The sequence below is a fragment of the Chlamydotis macqueenii genome, chromosome 4 (genome assembly GCF_036417535.1).
Source record: "Chlamydotis macqueenii isolate bChlMac1 chromosome 4, bChlMac1.mat, whole genome shotgun sequence".
Lineage (NCBI taxonomy): Eukaryota > Metazoa > Chordata > Aves > Otidiformes > Otididae > Chlamydotis > Chlamydotis macqueenii.
The window spans coordinates 80,244,685-80,263,057 of NC_141559.1; the positions used below are offsets into that span (position 1 = coordinate 80,244,685).

General features: G+C 35.7%; 1 protein-coding gene across 1 annotated transcript in view; it reads right to left on the reverse strand.

Annotated features, from left to right (window-relative positions):
- CTNNA2 (catenin alpha 2) overlaps nucleotides 1-18,373 on the reverse strand; it is a 495,930-nt gene that overhangs the window by 44,905 nt on the left and 432,652 nt on the right. Inside the window, exon 13 of the mRNA XM_086747020.1 lies at nucleotides 5,224-5,375. Within this exon, the coding sequence (XP_086603146.1) occupies nucleotides 5,224-5,375 (152 nt within the window). The remainder of the gene's footprint in view (nucleotides 1-5,223; nucleotides 5,376-18,373) is intronic.

Below are 18,373 nucleotides of genomic sequence, written 5' to 3' on the forward strand. Positions count from 1 at the left end.
GGAAGAAATAACCAAGTATGACCAAGGTCTCAGCTTTTCATCTGCCTAGGCCTTACTGTGAAGAAGAGGGACAGGGTGGAGACTTGCAACCCCTTCTTCAGAAACTAGCTGGCTCTTCCCCATCCTCCAAGTCCATTCAATTGGCCAGTTGCACTGGTCATTGTAAACCCAGCACCCTTTTCCCCACAGGTACACTCTTAGTTTCTTCTGTCTCCATTTTTATAGATCTGACTATAAGAGATAATGTGCGGCCCTTTCCCAGGCTTTCATAGTCAGAGTTGCAGTAGAGTAAGGGCATAATAATAAAAGTATTATATCTCAACATCGTAACCAGTAAGGACATGAGGATGCCTCTTAAAAAGTCAAAATATTCTGAAAATTTTGTGTTTCAGGGATTTATTCTTAAAGAAATATTCATTAAAAATGTATTGCTGTTACTGCTTGACATTCATAATCTTAAACTTTGTGGTCTTTAAAAGATTGAGACTTAATGAGTATATAGACATTGAGCTTTGAGACTTAATGAGTATATAGATATTGAACTTGGAGAAAATGTAATGTAAATCAAAAGGACAAGTTAATGCAATGTTAATAATATACTACAAATGCAAGAAATCTCAGTATTCCCCACCTGTAGAAGTGAGATCTAACTCAAAACTAACTTCCAGATTCACTCACTCAAGGTTCTCAAGTGTGGAGAATTTAACACCCTCATTTTATTTCAAAAATAGCTACATTTTTTGTTAAGATGAAGAACAGTAGTTAACTTATCTATATGCTGCCATTTCAAGCATGCTGCATGCTTTGCACCACTGTTTTGTTTTATCTGATCTCTTAGGGACGCAACCCATATAGAATAAGCTCTCCTATTTCTTTAGGCACAAAGGAGAAAAAAACAAGTATTACGTTGAAGTACTTTGACTTAAAGATTTTTACGCTTAGTGAGACCTTCTAAACATGTCACAACAACTCTAATTTTTGTGCACAACTAACAGGGCCTTGGTATTTGAAACCGAGTTTCCAAGACAACAAAGTCTGGGACTGAAATTATCTGTGTTGGAAGACAGAAGGACTGAATCAGTCTTGCAGACACCTGAACCTATGCTCACACAGGTGTAGGAAACATGGATTTGAGATTGGAGACAGCTTCCAAACAAAACTCTGACAACCACCAGTGACAGGAAGAGCTAGTGTAATTTTCAAAACAAATAGATTTTAGGAACTCATTGATTTTCACAGAAAAACAGACCATTTTCACATTTTCATAATTTTAATCTCCTGTTCTGTAGAACAGGCCACAAGACTTCCCTGGACTAACTTTTTTTTTTTTTTTTTCAAATACAGTGTCTGTACTACACATAAAGCTTATTCTTCACTTCATTCATCCAAGTCAGACAAATTCTCCCAGTGTAGAAGAATCCTTCACAATCCTGCATAAATCACTCAGCAAATATATACTTTCTCTTTTAAGATGTATGTTTTATTTCTAATATGAATTTTATGACTTTCAGCTTCCAGTCATGGGTATTTTTTTTTTTTTTTAAGATCTCTCTGGCTGCTGGACTGAAGATCTTGCTGTAAAAAAATATATCTTCCATCAACATAATTTTGTTTTATCTTTTGTAACTGCCATATTAAAATGGGAATTATGCATGTATAAGTAATAAAATGGCATATACATGCAGATTTATAAATGCTGCTTGTTTAATATTTCACTAATTCAAATATACTTGACAAAGACGGAAACCCCACTATGCAACAGTGCTGTATGCACTTAATAATTGTAAGATGCAATTATAAGAATTTCAGCACTGTAAAATCAAGTCAGGCTAGCCTTGCAACAAGAGGAAAGACTGAAAAGACGTTCCTCCGGTTTTTTTTTACCATGAAAATATATTCTAATTCTAAAAGCTAAGGAGAAAAAAAAAAAAGCCTTTATAATACGGTTTTCTGTTCAACTCCATGCTATTCTGTACATTTGTTTTTGTACAAAGACAGTTGCAGCCTGAGTGACTCAGGCGCTGCAAGGAATATCTGAGTGGCAAAAACAGAGAACCTCTCTCACAGCAGGTCTTCAGCAGTTCAATGACTTATAGTAAAAACTAACGCTCTAAATTAAACCTGAGAAGCAAAAGGCAGTCAACGTAGACAACAGACCCCATAGCTCCCATTGGAGACAGGCTGTTTAAAGAGATGATGGGATTCTGCACCAAGTCTGGTTTTCCAGAGGATCTGAGATGAAACAGCACTTTGGATTTCACCACAGTGGCTACACCATAGGCGACCACAGTTAAGCCTACATTGACAAGTGTGGAAGAGTAGAAGAGCATTCATATACCCAAACATCTGGGGCTAAGGAATCCACATTTGCACTACCCTCATTTCATTTTTATTCAGACTCACTGTAGTCTTCTTCCATGGAGTGAAAGTCCCTCAATGATAGAAAAGAGTAGAATAGAAGTATGTTTAAGATGCTCCTAGAGCGCAACTTCCAGGATCACATCCAAGAATCAAGTTTATATGCTCTAAGACTACTCTGTGACATGAACTAAAACATGGTAAGAGGGCACAACTGGAGGCTGGCTCCAAAAGTGCAGTCCTGATCCAAACCAGCATAAGACATGCTAAGGCAGATGCAACTAACTGCGAGGCTGACAATAGCAAAGGCCATGAGTGAAAAGAGAAGACTGGCCTCAGAGATACGCAAGAATGAGAAAGGTGCCATTTGGATTCTTCCTAACTGTAGAGAGAAGGTTTCTGTTTAATAACTGAGGGAATTTCATAAGTAGCTATAAAAAAAACCAAAGTGTAATTTGATCCCTACACAGTAATATATAAGATGTTGGAACTAAGTTATTATTTTCCATTTTATTTTTAGGTTCTATAATTACACTCCTAAATTTATTAATACTACTTCTTAAGTTATGAAAGAGATTTTTTTTTCTCCTATATAGATCATAATAATAGTCCCCAATGCAAAAATGAGTCTCCTTTCTCCTCCAAAGGGACAATAAAATCTCCCCTTTTCAAGGAAAACAGAAGAACAGAGATTATACCTCTTTCCTTCAGCTTACTAAAAGTAATAATATCAACAAAAATTAATTTAAAAAGTCACTTTATTTCCTCCATGGAATGAGAGAATCATTTCAGATAAATTCAATCCTTCATGGTATGCACATGAACAATTACCGCCTGAAAATAATTGTTTGTGTCAGATGGTCTAAAAAGTTTGCAAGGTTTCTTTTTGTATATATAATCCCACAGGAAGTTTTATAGCCTGAATTAAGGGGGTGCATGAGATTTAATAGATTATTAGATAAAAATATTTTTAAAACTGTCTTTTGTAGCTTAACGCTCATCCTTTAATGATACATTCCACTTCAGTGTGAGGTGTCTGGATGGAAATGGTAACAAGTGTCTCAAACTGAAACTAATTTTGTTTTCTACAGAAAATAAAGTTCTGATTCAGCAAATTTTTGTCTATGTAAGTTTATATATGTGGATTTTCCAAGTTAACCGACAAGGATAATGAGTCCATTTATGTACTTTAGTTCTCTGCCTGAATAAGAAGCACTACATTTAGCTCTATAAATAAGTTAATTGTCTGAATGCAAAAATACATCTTCCTAATCTGGGTAAGCAGAATTCATTAACTCATATCATACAAGAAGCAGAAAGTGGCAATGGCAAAAGTAACCTGGGATGTTTCTAAGGAGACTGCAATGCCTGCATGCTGATCAACTTTCCAGGCTAGTGGTTAATATAACTGTAAGACAGCAATGAAATAAATGAATATGCCTCCAGAATTTAAAATGGTGCATTGTGCTTAGCAGAAACATCTCACCCAGTATGGATGGTCTCATGGTAACCTCTCTGATGTAGAGGGGGGTGCTGGAAGCCAGAACTCTGCATAGGGGACAGGAAAGTGTGGGTCTACAGCAGATCCCTCCTGATGATTATGTCTCATGGAGCAGTTTAAAATGCTCATGAAAGACTATAAAAGATTAAAATGTGCTTAGAAGTGGTTCTTGTCCTAAGAGAAGTTTGGGAACCACTGTTACAGACTAAGGAACTGGATAACCAAAGGAAAAATGGAAATTCTTTACTATGCAGTTCTTTAGCTTCCATCCCAGTCCAGAAGAGTTGCAAATACACCAATGTCGCACACCCAGAAAACAAGACAGGTTTGCCCCCACCATGAATTGTGACTATAATTCAGGCTGAGACTGACGCTGGGTACAGGAATGGAATTTATGTTTTGCAGTTATAAAATTAAGCCTGTCAAAAGCTTTTTCTGTAAATGCTAATACATAGTGACAGATGACTACAATGAAGCCATTTTGGAGTGCTCCAACTGCCTGAAGTTTTACATCAGTACCATCACATACTCACAATTACAAGTGTATGTTACCTGTTTGCTCAAAGGGATGAGTTGTTGTTTTAGCACTGCTTTTTCCTTCATAAGTGTTCTCTGTGATTTTCACCATAGCTTTATTTGTATGTGGCTTTCACTGGGGCAGTAATTCGTGTTTCATATAAGAGTTTCAATTGCTGAAGAGATATCCAAACTCAATTTGGTTTGTTGGGTTTTAAAAAAATATTTGACTGTAGTCTACATTGAAAAGCAAGATATACATCTACTCTAACAATAATTATGTTGTTCTGCAGATTTTTTTTTATTATATTTGTTTGTTTTTTAAAAGATGCCTAAGCAAATTGAATCAACTGGTTAGTCAACACTGAAATTACAGATTATTTACCTCAGTAAACATTCAAAACCATCCCTGCAGAGGTTCACTGGAGCAGCAAGATAATTTATTTATTAATTTAGATTTTAACCAGACTTACCTCACATCCTGTGCAGCACACATACATTAGGAAGAGAAAAACCAACAAAATTCTACACAAACTTTGAAGATCTTAGCAAATTAATGCTATTACTGTGGAAATAGTAATGCAATTTGCATCTATTGGTAGTTGCGATCAAATCTTCTCCTAGGTGATTAACAAATTAATTGTGGTTCATCCCCTAAGATACACTCGTCTCTTTATGAACAAATTCATTTTTACTTGCACATACTTTGGTTTCATGCTTCTTTCAATGTCAAGCTTTTCTGGCTTATTGTGCAACAAAGTTGATTTCAAGAAGCTTTTATATTCTTCTCATCCAATGTGATACTTTCCTGTAAGTCCCAGCTTTCATTTCCCAGGTGCCTTACATACCCTTATCATCAGAACAGCTTTTCTGATGTCACGAACTCCATCATAAACCAAGCGGGAAGCATCTATGAACTCATTCTCTTCAAATGGCTGTGGGACATTCGCACTCAAAGCTTCAATGGCAACTTCAACTTGCTCAGCAAAACGTGGCATAACTAGATTAAACAAAATGAAAGGCAATAAGATTAGACACCTTCTATCGTGAACATTTTCTCTCTGCCCTTGGGCATAAATATTTTCCAGTAGACATGGTACAATCTGTTGTTACAATTTCAAGACCCAGGAAGGCTCATGGGGTGGGTTTGTACCGACTGTACGCATGCAGAGCTCTGGCACATTTTCTGACAGCATGAAAATAGCCATCTTCCTATTCTCTTCTCCAATTGCATGACAAAGAATGTAAAACTTCTTTTAAAAAGTGAGATTTACTAACTTTTGTAAGACTGCAAGCTGAGCTATTAGTAAAGTACATTTAAAAGCTTTACAACTTGGAATTAACACAATACTTATTTATACCAAATGATCACAGCAAAATGTAGCCATTATGCCTACTAATTTCGATAACTAACGGCAGTCTAGCTCAATTTGAATAATAATAATTGTATAAGGGACAAAACATGTTTAGAATGTAAAATCCAGCAAATTACTTTTGTGACGGCACATAAATGTACATTCTGTTTCTTCGCTATCGTCATGTATATAACACAAAAAATAGCCATCGATATTAACTAAAGGTATTATAAACTGCAGTATGAGCTTTTAAAATACATATCTTAAAGCTATTATTTACTTATATAAATAGTTTAAAAGCACCCCTTGAAGTAACCTGAGGCTTTTCTTAAAATTTTATACAAGATTCCTTTGAAGGTATAATCACTTTCTCCGTATTACGTATGCAGAAAGATAAATGTTCCCCAAATCAGTCCTTTAACTACTTAAACCCAAATCCTACAAACAGGAACAAGAATATTAGGTCTCACTAATTATAATGCACCTATACTCCTGTACTTAGTCACTCCTATTCTTCAATATGTTAACATTAATGCTGGAGGATTGGGCTCTCATATACTACAGGACAAATTAAATAAATGTTTCATAGAAACCTGGATACAAAATCCATTGGGATTAATTCTTACAAATTGAGGAACTTGAGTCAAGCTTAAAATTTATAGATAGTCATCTTTTCATTATATTCACATCATTTTTCTTATTTGCTTTCTTCTAACATCTAGGTATCCAAATCATGTACCATTGGCTTTATTATTTTGGCACAATAATTGGAAGAATGGGAAAAGATTGTCCCTAACTCAGACAGTTGCCTTTTTTGTTATAATACATTTCTTTACAATCTTTTCCCCAGACTTTATTTTTAATACACTTTTTAGTAGCTTGATCTCAACTGATGAATACAAAGGAGAATTTCCAGTGTCATTTTCATCCAGAGCAGTGACAACCTTTCCTAGGAAGTAAACTGTCATTGTGGCAGGAAAACACGTTTTCTTCTTGACTTGACTTTAAATACATTTTATTCATAATAAAAACTATGTTTTATGCATCTTACTATCTGATTTAAAGTAAAAAAAACAACAACAAAAAACATTATTCAAGACTAGTTTACATTTTGAAGGATAACAGACAGCAACTGTAAGCTCAAACTCTCTGTTCGGGCTTTTAAGTGTTACTCATTGGATATTAAAGGGGAACTTTTTAAAGGGATCTATCTATTCAAATCTTGTTTATTCTGCCTATATATATACAAATATACAGATATGTTCATGTACACAGGTGAAAGAACAGAATTATATCTTTCCTGCAGATAATGTTCAATAAGTGCAGTGCATGCTTTGGATATATCGGAGAAAACAAGAAAAAGTGCCAGCAACCATAGACTGTAAAAAAACTAAACATTAACAAAACATTGCTAGGTGGAAGGGAAACATTTAAGTGAAAACGGAGTTTGAAAAAGCTGGAAGTTTTGGAAAGAGTATTATTAAATGCATATATCAAATAATCTTAATTAATGGAAAAATTGAAAGTGTAGTAGGAGAGTAATATGATTGCATAAGGAAGTCTCTAGCCTGAGAATCAAAAAGCAATAATTAAAAATACAATGAAAACAAGACAACATACAGAATAAAAGAAAAATTATTTAGGGTCGTAGAGATAAAACAAGTAAAGCTAGAGATGCAAAAATGGGAACAGAAAGGGAGGCAAAGAACCTTAATATTTAGAGTCCTTAAATATCTGTTTAGAAATTCTTAAATAGCAGAGGTAGGTAGGTATTTAATGAAATTAATAGTAAGTGCAATAGCCCTGAATTGGGAAAGGGCAGTTTGAAGAACATCTACATAAAACATAAGGAAATGTGTCTATTAAATATGTTTACAACTTAACAGAGCATAGTAAAATTTACCCTGCAGTTCTTAACAAAATAAGAAAGAAATTTCAGAACCATCTTCGAGAACTCAAGAAAAACAATAACAGTGAATGTTGCAGGAATTTGGAAAAAGAAAAAAAAAAGTACATAGCTATGTTATATAAAGGTAGAGAAGAAAAGAAGGAAGGATTACAGGGTATTCAACCTAATTTCAGCACCCAGAAAGAAAATTAAACATGACATAAAGCAATTAATGTTTAATTATCTTGTAAATAATGAGCAGATGTCAGATAGGCAACGGATTTGTCAAAATTGGTTGCATCAAGCTATTACAATCTTTCCCTTGACAGGGCAACTAACTAGTGGGTTGAGGGAAGCAGTAGATATGATACAGCCTGACGTCGGTAAGATTTTTGACATGGCCACACACGACATTCTTAGAAGCAAAGCAAGGGAAATGTAAATTAAATTGCTATAAGGTGGACATGGAACTCATGAGAAAAAGCATCTCAAGGTGGTACATTGTCAAACTAGAAAGATATGTCAAGTGGATTCTTGCAATGTCTCTAACAATATGATGCTATTGTAAAAAATGCCAGAGGCCAATATATAATTATAAAAATTTATTAAAAAAGACTTGAGAAAAGATACTGTGAAGTTACACAGTAAGGCCCTAGTTGGAATACCATGCCCATTTTTAAAGTACCCGATTGAGATTTTTACAGTTTGTGTACAAGAAATATATATATATATATTATGTTCCAATAATGTAATTTAGTCCCAGTAACATAAATGCTTCTATACTCTTTATCTAGAAGCTATTTCTGATTCATGTTTAAAATACTGAAATGAAGGAACTTCCACCAACTCCTCAAGGAAATTATTCATAGCCTGATAGAGTTCACTGCTCTGATTTATTTCCCAAAAAAAAAAAGTAGATAAAGATGCTTATTTCAGTTGACCATTGCAATTGATTTATCTTCTTGCAATATATAATTAAAATATACAAATAATATATGTATATAAATATACATAAATATAGGTATACATTTTCATTTGACACCTAAAAATTTAATATGGGCTACAATTATTGTTTTCCAATTTTTTTTTTAACCTGACCTATGAATATGAAAGAACACAGAAAAAGCAGGCAGGGATACATGCTGTATTTGTTATACTAGTCTGCTCACAAGCAAACTCTCTGAAGTTGTAGTCTTAGGCCCAGATATCTACAAGGGAAATAAAGAAGTGAAATATTTTAGGAGATTATTTGCTTGCTAAATCAGAACTCCTACCAGTATCACGGAAATTGCTGTTAAAGTATTTAATAGGCAGCTATATGGTCTTTGTTCAGCACCAGATCCTACAAAATGTGCTACGATGAGAAACACTCCTCAGCAGAAATAAACATTTAATTTTTATTAGATGTTTTAAACTCATATATTACTTTACTAATACAATACTACTGGACTTAGGCCCGCATTTTGCTTGAAATGGATGTACAAGAGGAATAAATAGGCAGAGGTCAAAGCAGAGCTCAATTGTCAAAGGATAACAGGATCTTCTATATTTTTCCATCTTCTCTCTCCACAGGATTTTTCCCTTTCTACCTACATTTTAAAGTCCTTCAGCTCAGCCGTTAAGCCTTAAATCAATAAAGTTCTGGATTGAAGCCCCATAGGTCATCTTTCTCACTGGAAAGACGCCAGTGGTCATCACTCCATTTGTTCAATTCAAGTAGCAGCAGTAGGAGATTCATAAGCATCAGGCCATGAGGAGGAGATGGAAAGTTACATTTTATTTGTTTTGGTGACATTAAGTACTCATTCTTGACCATAAGTATTACCACAGTGACTGCCCATTGGGTGTGAAAGTTTCTTTCAACAGTTTTGACCTTGTAGATCTGGCTATAATTTAGTTCTTAAGTTACATTATTACACGTGAACATTATCTGCTGCTTCAGAAGGGAAATATTATGAATTGCTTGCTTGACAACTGCATTTTTTACATGAGTGCTCATTTTTGATTAGATAAGCAAGAAAAAACCATCTTAAACTAATAAGATGCTATTACTTATAGCTTCTCCAAGAATATGTCAGCATTTAATGCAATAAAGTTTCTGGAAATGAGGTAAGAGCTGTATTATTCTCCAGTTAAGATTATTGGGCCACACTTGAGGAGCTCCATGACAGTGATGTATGGGGCAATACCTAACTCTGTTGCACCCACAATACCTCCAACCTTTCTTAGCTGTCACTTACTGTCCCAAGAAGGATATTCTTATCCTGACAGTGAAAGAGCTACAAGCAAAATTCAGGCAAAGGCATAAAATCTGTATCTGAAGTTGAAACTTGTAAATGCATCAGATAGAGACTGGTTCATTTATTACGTACAGAGAAATTGGCTATGAATTTCAGATTCAGAAGCAAATCAATACTTTGGGGAAAAATGAAATATTGGTTTCTTAGTTTGAGCTGTGGTCTTGAAAACAGTTATGCATGCACTTAGACTGAAAAATGTGATCCATTAACACCTCTCAGCCTAACTACACAAATTAATTAGACACCTGCATAAATGTTGACAGAATCAGGCCCCAAGACCATAGCAACACTTCTAATTTACCGACTTTCTAGTTCTAACAAATAAAGATTTTAAAGCCTTTTTGTAGATTAGTTTTCAATGGCATTGAACATAAGATCACTGCCAACAAAATATAGGTTGAATGGCTGCTGAAGAAAAACTGGGAATCAGCGAAGTTAAAATTACTTAAATTTCACCTATTGATTCATTTAATTTTTTTTTTTGTACTATCAGCATAATAGAGAACAGGCACAATGCAGCTCCTCCCGAGCAGCGATCCCGGAAACGAAACCGAGCATCAAGCAAAGGAGAGAGAGTGAGAGAGAGCGCTTGAGCACATGCTCCACCCCCAGCCAAACCCCACTTGTATACTGAGCATGATATTTATGGCATGGAATACTCTCTTTGGCCAGTTTGGGTCAACTGTACTAGCTAAAACCCTCCCAGCTTCCTGCACCTCCACATTAGAGAAACCTGGGAAGTCAGAAAGTGTCCTTGGTCTCTTTAGCAACAACTCATAACATCGGTGTGTTTATTAATGTGGCTTATGTACCATCTCTCACACTAAATCAATTTTTTACAATGAGGGTTGTAGAGCACTGGCACAGGTTGCCCAGAGAGGTGGTGGATGCCCCATCCCTGGAAACGTTCAAGGCCAGGTTGGACGGGGCTGTGAGCAACCTGATCTGGTTGGAGATGTCCCTGCTCCTTGTAGGGGCGTTGGACTAGATGACCTTTGAAGGTCCCTTCCAACCCAAACTATTCTATGATTCTATCTCAAGTAGAGAATCTGTGCTTCCCCTAAATATCACAGTTATGTATTTCACATAAATAAAAAAAAATATCCAGGATGATTGGTGATATTGTAAGCTAAGGGTTATCAGAGGAGATTAATACAGCAAAAATCCACAAGTGACCCATTACATTAAAAAAAACCCGATGTTCTGCTAGGAAAAAAAAGCTCTGCCATTATGCAGATTTAAGAGGTTTCTTTAGTACAGGAAATTTGCAAAGCTATAGCTTAAAATGTCAATGTTTTGAATGAAATTTTGTCTAGATTTTTGGTTTAAATTATTTATATATATTAACCCATTATATTACTTAATTGTGAAAATAATACAGTCTACTACTGGGAAGTTTAAGTATTTTAAACAGATATTTAAAAATAATTCTTATGGGATATCTGTTGCAGATAGCACAGTTTCTCAATTTAGTCTGAAGGATGAATAAGGAATAAATATGACACTTTATTTAGCTTGAAGTGTTTGTCAAAGTCTGTTTCTAGAAAAATTGTAAATTTCCTTATCAGAAGATTCTAAATATTTCATAAAATGTTTGTTAAACCCTGGTTTTGTATAATCATTTACAACATTTCAGTCGTGATTATTATGTTGCTAATTGAAAAGCTTTATAAAGCTCTATTGAAATATTATACAATATATAACAATATTAGAGCAACTGGTTTTCTGAGAAGGAGATTTTATTTAAATATTTTGTTGCTTGGGCTGATATATGCTTCCATCTATGTATCTTTGTAGCTCACTGTGCATAGATATATCATGTATACATATACATATATTAATAATATTTTTGTTGTCATAGATGAAGAAACGCCAACATATAACCATGTCTGTGGTTTACGTCACTGGACTGGATTTTCAGAGGGTTTACCATTCTGTGCTCAGAGAAGCGGTCACTGATTTCTGCTACAGCTAAATACTCATCAGTAAAAACGTGAATCTTATCCTGTGGATATAAAACCCTACGTGTTTCAAAATGACCACTCACGAAAGATGAAAAGGCAAAATTAGGGCAAAATTTACAGCATGCTTATTTAAGTGCTATGGCATAGAAAAGGATGAAACATCACTATCTGAAGCATAAGACTGTCTTTTCTCTTCTTGCTATTTACTGATCAGCTTTTCCCCAACGAAACAGTTAACAGATAGATGTAAAATGATGAATACAAACACTCTATAGCATTTTACAGCAAACACAAGACTTCCAGGAAGAATCAGCCTTCACTGCCAATATACTGCATTACCCATTTAGCAGGGACCGTAAAACCAGTGTTCTCAGGGGGCCTGGAATTTATGGCCAAGTCCTGACCCTTTGGCCCATGTGTTAAGCACGTCTCCTGGCACTTCACAGAAGGCTTCTATTTTACCTGTGGGTATATGCAACTATGCAGGATAAATATGGTAGTGCAACACTTTGAGGAAATGTTAGATTTGCTCATGTGTGGTACAGGTGAGCCGTACATCACAGAAATTAATGGGATGTCTGGTGTTAAATCACCAAGTATTGTGACATATAGAGAAAAATGAAAGAAAAAAAAAAACAACCCCTTCAAACTTTGTCCTAATTGAATTGTCATTTGCAAAAAGATAAAATGTCAGGGGAGAACCAAGGTAAGTGGTGTCTGCAGGGAGGTGCCTCGTGGCCAGCGTAGTAGGCAATCACGTAATGAAAGGGTACATCACAAAGCATACAGAGGAGGATAACAAATGACAGCTGCAGGAACATATGTGCCTCACCAATTTCAGCTGTCTCTCTCATTCTCCTCTCTACTTCTGCAAATAAAGACTGCATACAGTGAGGACCCCCAAAATATTATTAATACTTAAATGGAACTCCCTTCAGGTTAATACTTCAAATAAAAGCTAGCTGCAGCTCTTTGAAAAATCCCTTCAAGAAAACAGTTACATGCTGTTGGACACAAAATGGCTTATGTAACACAAGCAAAACACCCTTTCTGGCTTTAGTTAGAAGTTTGTGTATATCTGTTCGTAGGTGTGCGTAGGCAAGGGGATGCAAGGAATGCCAGTGTTTTCATTTTAAAAGATTATTGTACAGTTCACACTTATAGTCACAACACATTCTGCTGGAGTCAATATTCACTGCATTTTTCTGCCTGTATTTCCTAGATTTGGTATACAATTTTTTTTTCTACCTTCACAACCATCCTCCTTACATTACAAAAAAATGGTTCTTAAGAACACAAGATGTTTTTGAGAAAAGATTTGAACAACAACTAATAATGGTTTATGAAAATGGGCACTTCTATTATACTAACCTACTATTTATTATTTAAGGTATCTGGCACATCCAAAAAAGGTAATCTGCGTCTTTTTAAACTGCTCCTTGCAAGGGGGTCAGACCAGATGACCTTTAAAGGTCCCTTCCAACCCAAACCATTCTAAACTCTCCTGGAGTTAATTTGCCTCCAAATCACCATATTTCTTTAATTTTGTCATTTTTATCTTGACCTTCTTCCATTTCTGGAAGATCTGGAGGTTGTGGAGATCAAAGCCGAAACAACTATTTGGGACATTAGGTGAATATCCTCCTTAACATACAGGCTAGCATCTTAAACACTGATTTGAGGGCTGTTGTGTATGGAAACGGTATCTTTGCCCAGCTGTCCAAAATGATGCCATATTTTTTTTCTGAGAGGATGAACTAGCTCAGAACCTTCCTGTCAGTATAGATAATATAGTATATATATTTTTTTCCTTTTACGTAGAGAAATCACATAAAATTCTCTTCCAGTATTGTCTTTCTGATAAGGGAACTCCCCTACTCCCACCAGCCAAAACAGTATTTTCCTATTGGCAAACTGTGCTTCTGTCTATTCCCCTGCTAATTCATACACCATACAACACCAACCACAGTGCTGACCCCTGAAGCATCACAGGATTTATCTTTCTGCCTGCTGAGAAATGGTCATTTATGCTTTGCTTGCGCTTTGTAACCAGTTCTTAATCCATCAAAGGCTTTAACATTCACCCCATGGTTACCCACTTCCCAAACAGCTTTGTGTGCAGGACTTCATGAAAGCCTTTGAAAATCTAAATCAATTACGATAGAGTCTCCTTTAGTACTATATTCTATGTATAAACTCTAAAAGCAGAGAGAAAAAGAAATAATGTTCAAGCTTTTAGACACCATGGTAATTTATTCATCTCTTATGTGTCGCATTTAATTGCTTTATAATATATTTTAGGTGATTTCTCACTGTATTCCTCTGCATATTGAAGGCAGTCTCTCTGTTTAAAAATTCTCTGGATCAAATAAAGCACTGGTGGAACACACTGTTGGGTATTCTCAATTTTTTTTTTAAAAACACCTTTTCTACTTTAATAATACATTAAATATTTTTTGTTGGTGATACCTTGACCTTTGGATTTCAGTTTAGCAAAACTGCTAAAGAAAATGCTCCAGTACTTTGTAGAATAAAAGCCACAATTTCATCAAAACTCCTGGATAAATGATTGCGTATTCTCTGGATGATGGTACCCATAAGTTGTCTAGAACTACCTGAAACTCCCATAAAACTTGAATTTAACATAATTTAGTTTTTAAACAGGTTCCATTTTGCAATTTTTAGCTCTCCCTCAGATTCAATATGTTTTTTTTTTTATTCTTGCTATGCTTAAATTCATATTCTTGCTTCTACATTTTGTTTTCTTTCATATCACTGCTGAAAAATCCATCTTTCCCACATTTTACTATGAGCTTTGATAATATCATTGAGCTGCCTTTTCCTAGTGATAAATATCTTTAAAGTTTGTCCTACTCACACTGATAAAACTCTCACAGGCTTATTTCTGGATTGCCAGTAGAGCTGGTTTTGAACTTTAGCCCATTCTGATAAAGACAAAATACAAAATCTGAGTCAAAACAGCAGTCAGAATGACCTACTTAAAAACAGCTAGTTACAAAGTTACGAGGATAATTTTAAAACATGCTAAAAGCTGAAACTCAAATTTCTGGTCTGAATGAGTTTATTTCAAATTTTCAGAGTTCTACACAGGAGTGAGTAACCCAAGGACTACCGTACTGGCTCTTCCAGGATGTTTTCCACACTTAACAATGCAAACTGAAGGGAAAAAAAAAAATAAAAAAGGCAGAAAGTTTTCACAGCCCTTCCCAGCCAGTTCTGGTCCCATTTGTTCTGCTTTTTCTCTTTCATTTCCCATTCATTCCCTTTCATTACAACCCTGCAAAGTGTACTCTAGTTTTTCCAATTTAAATTCAACCCTCTGACCTTTAAAGAATGTCACAGCTTTTTCTCCTTCCTGCATCTCAGAAATCTTGAAAAATAATATTCAGCCTCATTGCCTGTTACTTGATTTCTTTCTAGGGATAAATCTTTTAACTTGTTTAGAAACTCATGATTTTTCCCTTCAGTTGTTACAGCTTCTCAAGCAATTGCTGACAAGACTTCAGTCTCCTCCTTACTAAAGTCAATGGGACACTCTCAACTGGCCTGTGGACCATCTGTACTAGGATAATTTCATACTTATGAATACTTCCACAAATGCTGAATTACAGAATCATAGAATGGTTTGGGTTGGAAGGGACCTTCAAAGGCCATCCAGTCCAACCCCCCTGCAAGAAGCAGGGGCATCTCCAACCAGATCAGGTTGTTCAGAGCCCCATCCAACCTGGCCTTGAACATTTCCAGGGATAGGGCATCCACAACCTTTCTGGGCAACCTGTGCCAATGTTCCACCACCCTCAGTGTAAAAAGCTTTTTCCTCATGTCTAGTCTAAACCCACCTTCTACTTTAAAACCACTACCCCTTGTCCTTTCACAACAGGCCCTGCTGAAGAGTTTCTCTCCATCTCTCTTGTAGGCCCCCTTGAGGTACTGGAAGGTCGCTCTAAGGTCTCCCTGGAGTCTCCTCTTCTCCAGGCTGAACAGCCCCAACTCTCTCAGCCTGTGCTCAGAGGAGAGGTGCTCCAGCCCTCTGTCATCTTCGTGGCCCTCTGGACTCACTCCAACAGGTCAACCAATACTAATACAACATTTAACAGGAGCCATCAGCATGGCCCTACCAACCAATCATCCTTGGGCTGTGTCTGATCCTGGTTCCCCTCATTGGGCCTGATCCTGACCCCACCATCCCTGTCCCCACAGAGGTGCCTGAAACCCAGGACTGGGGCTGTCCCCAGGAAGCCTCCGGCCCTTGCACTTTAGGAAACCAAGCTAAAGATATTAGTAAAACTTTATAGTGCTTAAAAAAAAAAGCAAACAAAAATATTAAACCCTGAAGCTCTAGTTTACTCCTGCACACAATTAACATCCACTAAAATCCATGAGTTTTGTGTCTGTTCCCAGCAAGCCCCGTAGACTTTCTGGTTTTATAGTTTTCATCTTGGATTTATAAGAAAGTCAGCAAGTGAGAATCAAGTTTTTATTCTGGTTTTAAAGGAAAATAAAAGTGCGCAATTTTAAAAAGACATTAACCAATACCTCACTCCCTAATACTGCTGACAGAGATAAGAATCAAGCCTTTACCAAGTACTTGGCTATAAAAGCAGTGGGTTAGGCAAGCACAGGCAAGAAAGCACAAAAACATTGAAAAAATCCATCCCATATATTCCAAAGGCTGTAAAGTCAAACAACAAACAAATAAAATTTTAAGGTGAAACCAGTTATTAAAGTAAAGTTTGCACAATTTCAATTTCTCAGAACCTACCAACACAACTTTAATTCAAGATTAATTTTCTCCCCTCAAAAAAAAAAAAACCATTAGCAAGGTGTTTCTCATTCCAAAACAATATATTAATATTTTTTGACCTGTAGATCAAGCCCAGTACTCATATAACAATACAAAATCCCTGGAAAAGTAGGGTTAACAGAGGCTTTCCTTGCCTGAGCTGATAGTTGAAAGGAAATCATAATTATAAGAGAAATGTAACGCACTTATTTCCCTTCCACTGTCATTTAACGAAGTTCTTCCCAGCTTTCAAAAACACTTCATTTAAAAATAAAGATTCAATTAAAAACAAGGAAAACAAAGATGAAAAAGATAAGGCATTCATCATCAAAATCAGAGAGATTTTGATATGTGCATCTGTGGGTGGAGCCTGCCTGTCAGTAAATCACTGTCATTATTCAAAATCTGCGCAGGATCTCAAGGTCATTAATAGAATGAATATATAAATATATGCAGGTATTCACAGACACCTATATCTCTATATCCATAGCTACACACACGCATATGTAGCCAGAGACCGGCTCTGGGGGAGAGGGCAGAATACAAAACGGCAGAGCACAGAAGGGTGTAGTGTGGCCTAAATGCCATTTTCACCACTTTATTCTAAGGTGACAAAATGACTCAGTAAATTCTACCTTTTTAAATCAACAATCGCAGAGAAATAATAATCAGTGCCTTTGCAAACGGCCGGAAAAGCTGCCAATAGAAGTTGTGCTGTAACATTAATGATCCGCACTCATGTTTGGCATAAATTGTTTTAGCTTCATCAGCTCCTCTGAATTTAAGCCCATTCCATCTTCAGAACTTCTGTTGCACAATTTGTACATGATATACAGTTCTTAACATTTAAAATATGTTTTTGCTTTTTGTTTTATTACTCACAAGTTTACTTACCTTTCACAAAACACAAAATAAGTAATACCTTTGAATTTTAGAAACAGAGATTCAGTCTTAAGTACTGAATCCCAGCATTAACAAGTTGATTTTGTCAACTTGTTCTTAGTCCAGAGCTTCCAGAGTTAATTATAAATTAAATTATAGCAAAAAGTGCATTAAATATGGCATTTAAGTATTTACTGTGCCTATTATCGATCTATATAATGGTGTCTCATAACTGTCAGATACTCTGTTGAAAAATTATTAATAAAAATATTACAGAACATTAGGTCAGAATTTTAATTGAATATAAAGCCTGAAGATATGTTTTGTTTTGCATAATAAAGAAATCTTAGTGATAGGAAGAATTACTCAAAATCTCTCCTTTACCAAAACAAGACTTTAACACAAGTTTGCAACAAAATATTTTACCATATCAAATTCAACACATTATTTTCTTTCTGTGAATTCATAATACTATTTTGTAGACTTTTAAAAATAAGCTAAATTTACAGTACTCAATTCCATTGATCTCTTACTGGGTAGTAAAATACAGAGGGACTAACAAAAACAATTTTCAGATCCACTTTTGAGCACTTTTGCTTTTATGAATGTTGCATAAGAAATAGCTGTGTAGAGCCAAATGGAGCATGTACCACAGGCTGAGGACAACGTTACTGATTTCTGACCTCTCCCAAAAAATGCCTGTCTCTGCAGCTCACAGGAAAGATACTGTGAAAGTTAATTTTTACCAGTGCCTAATCATTGGTGTGAATTTACAAGCATTTCGGGTGTTCAAGGCAAAACTGTC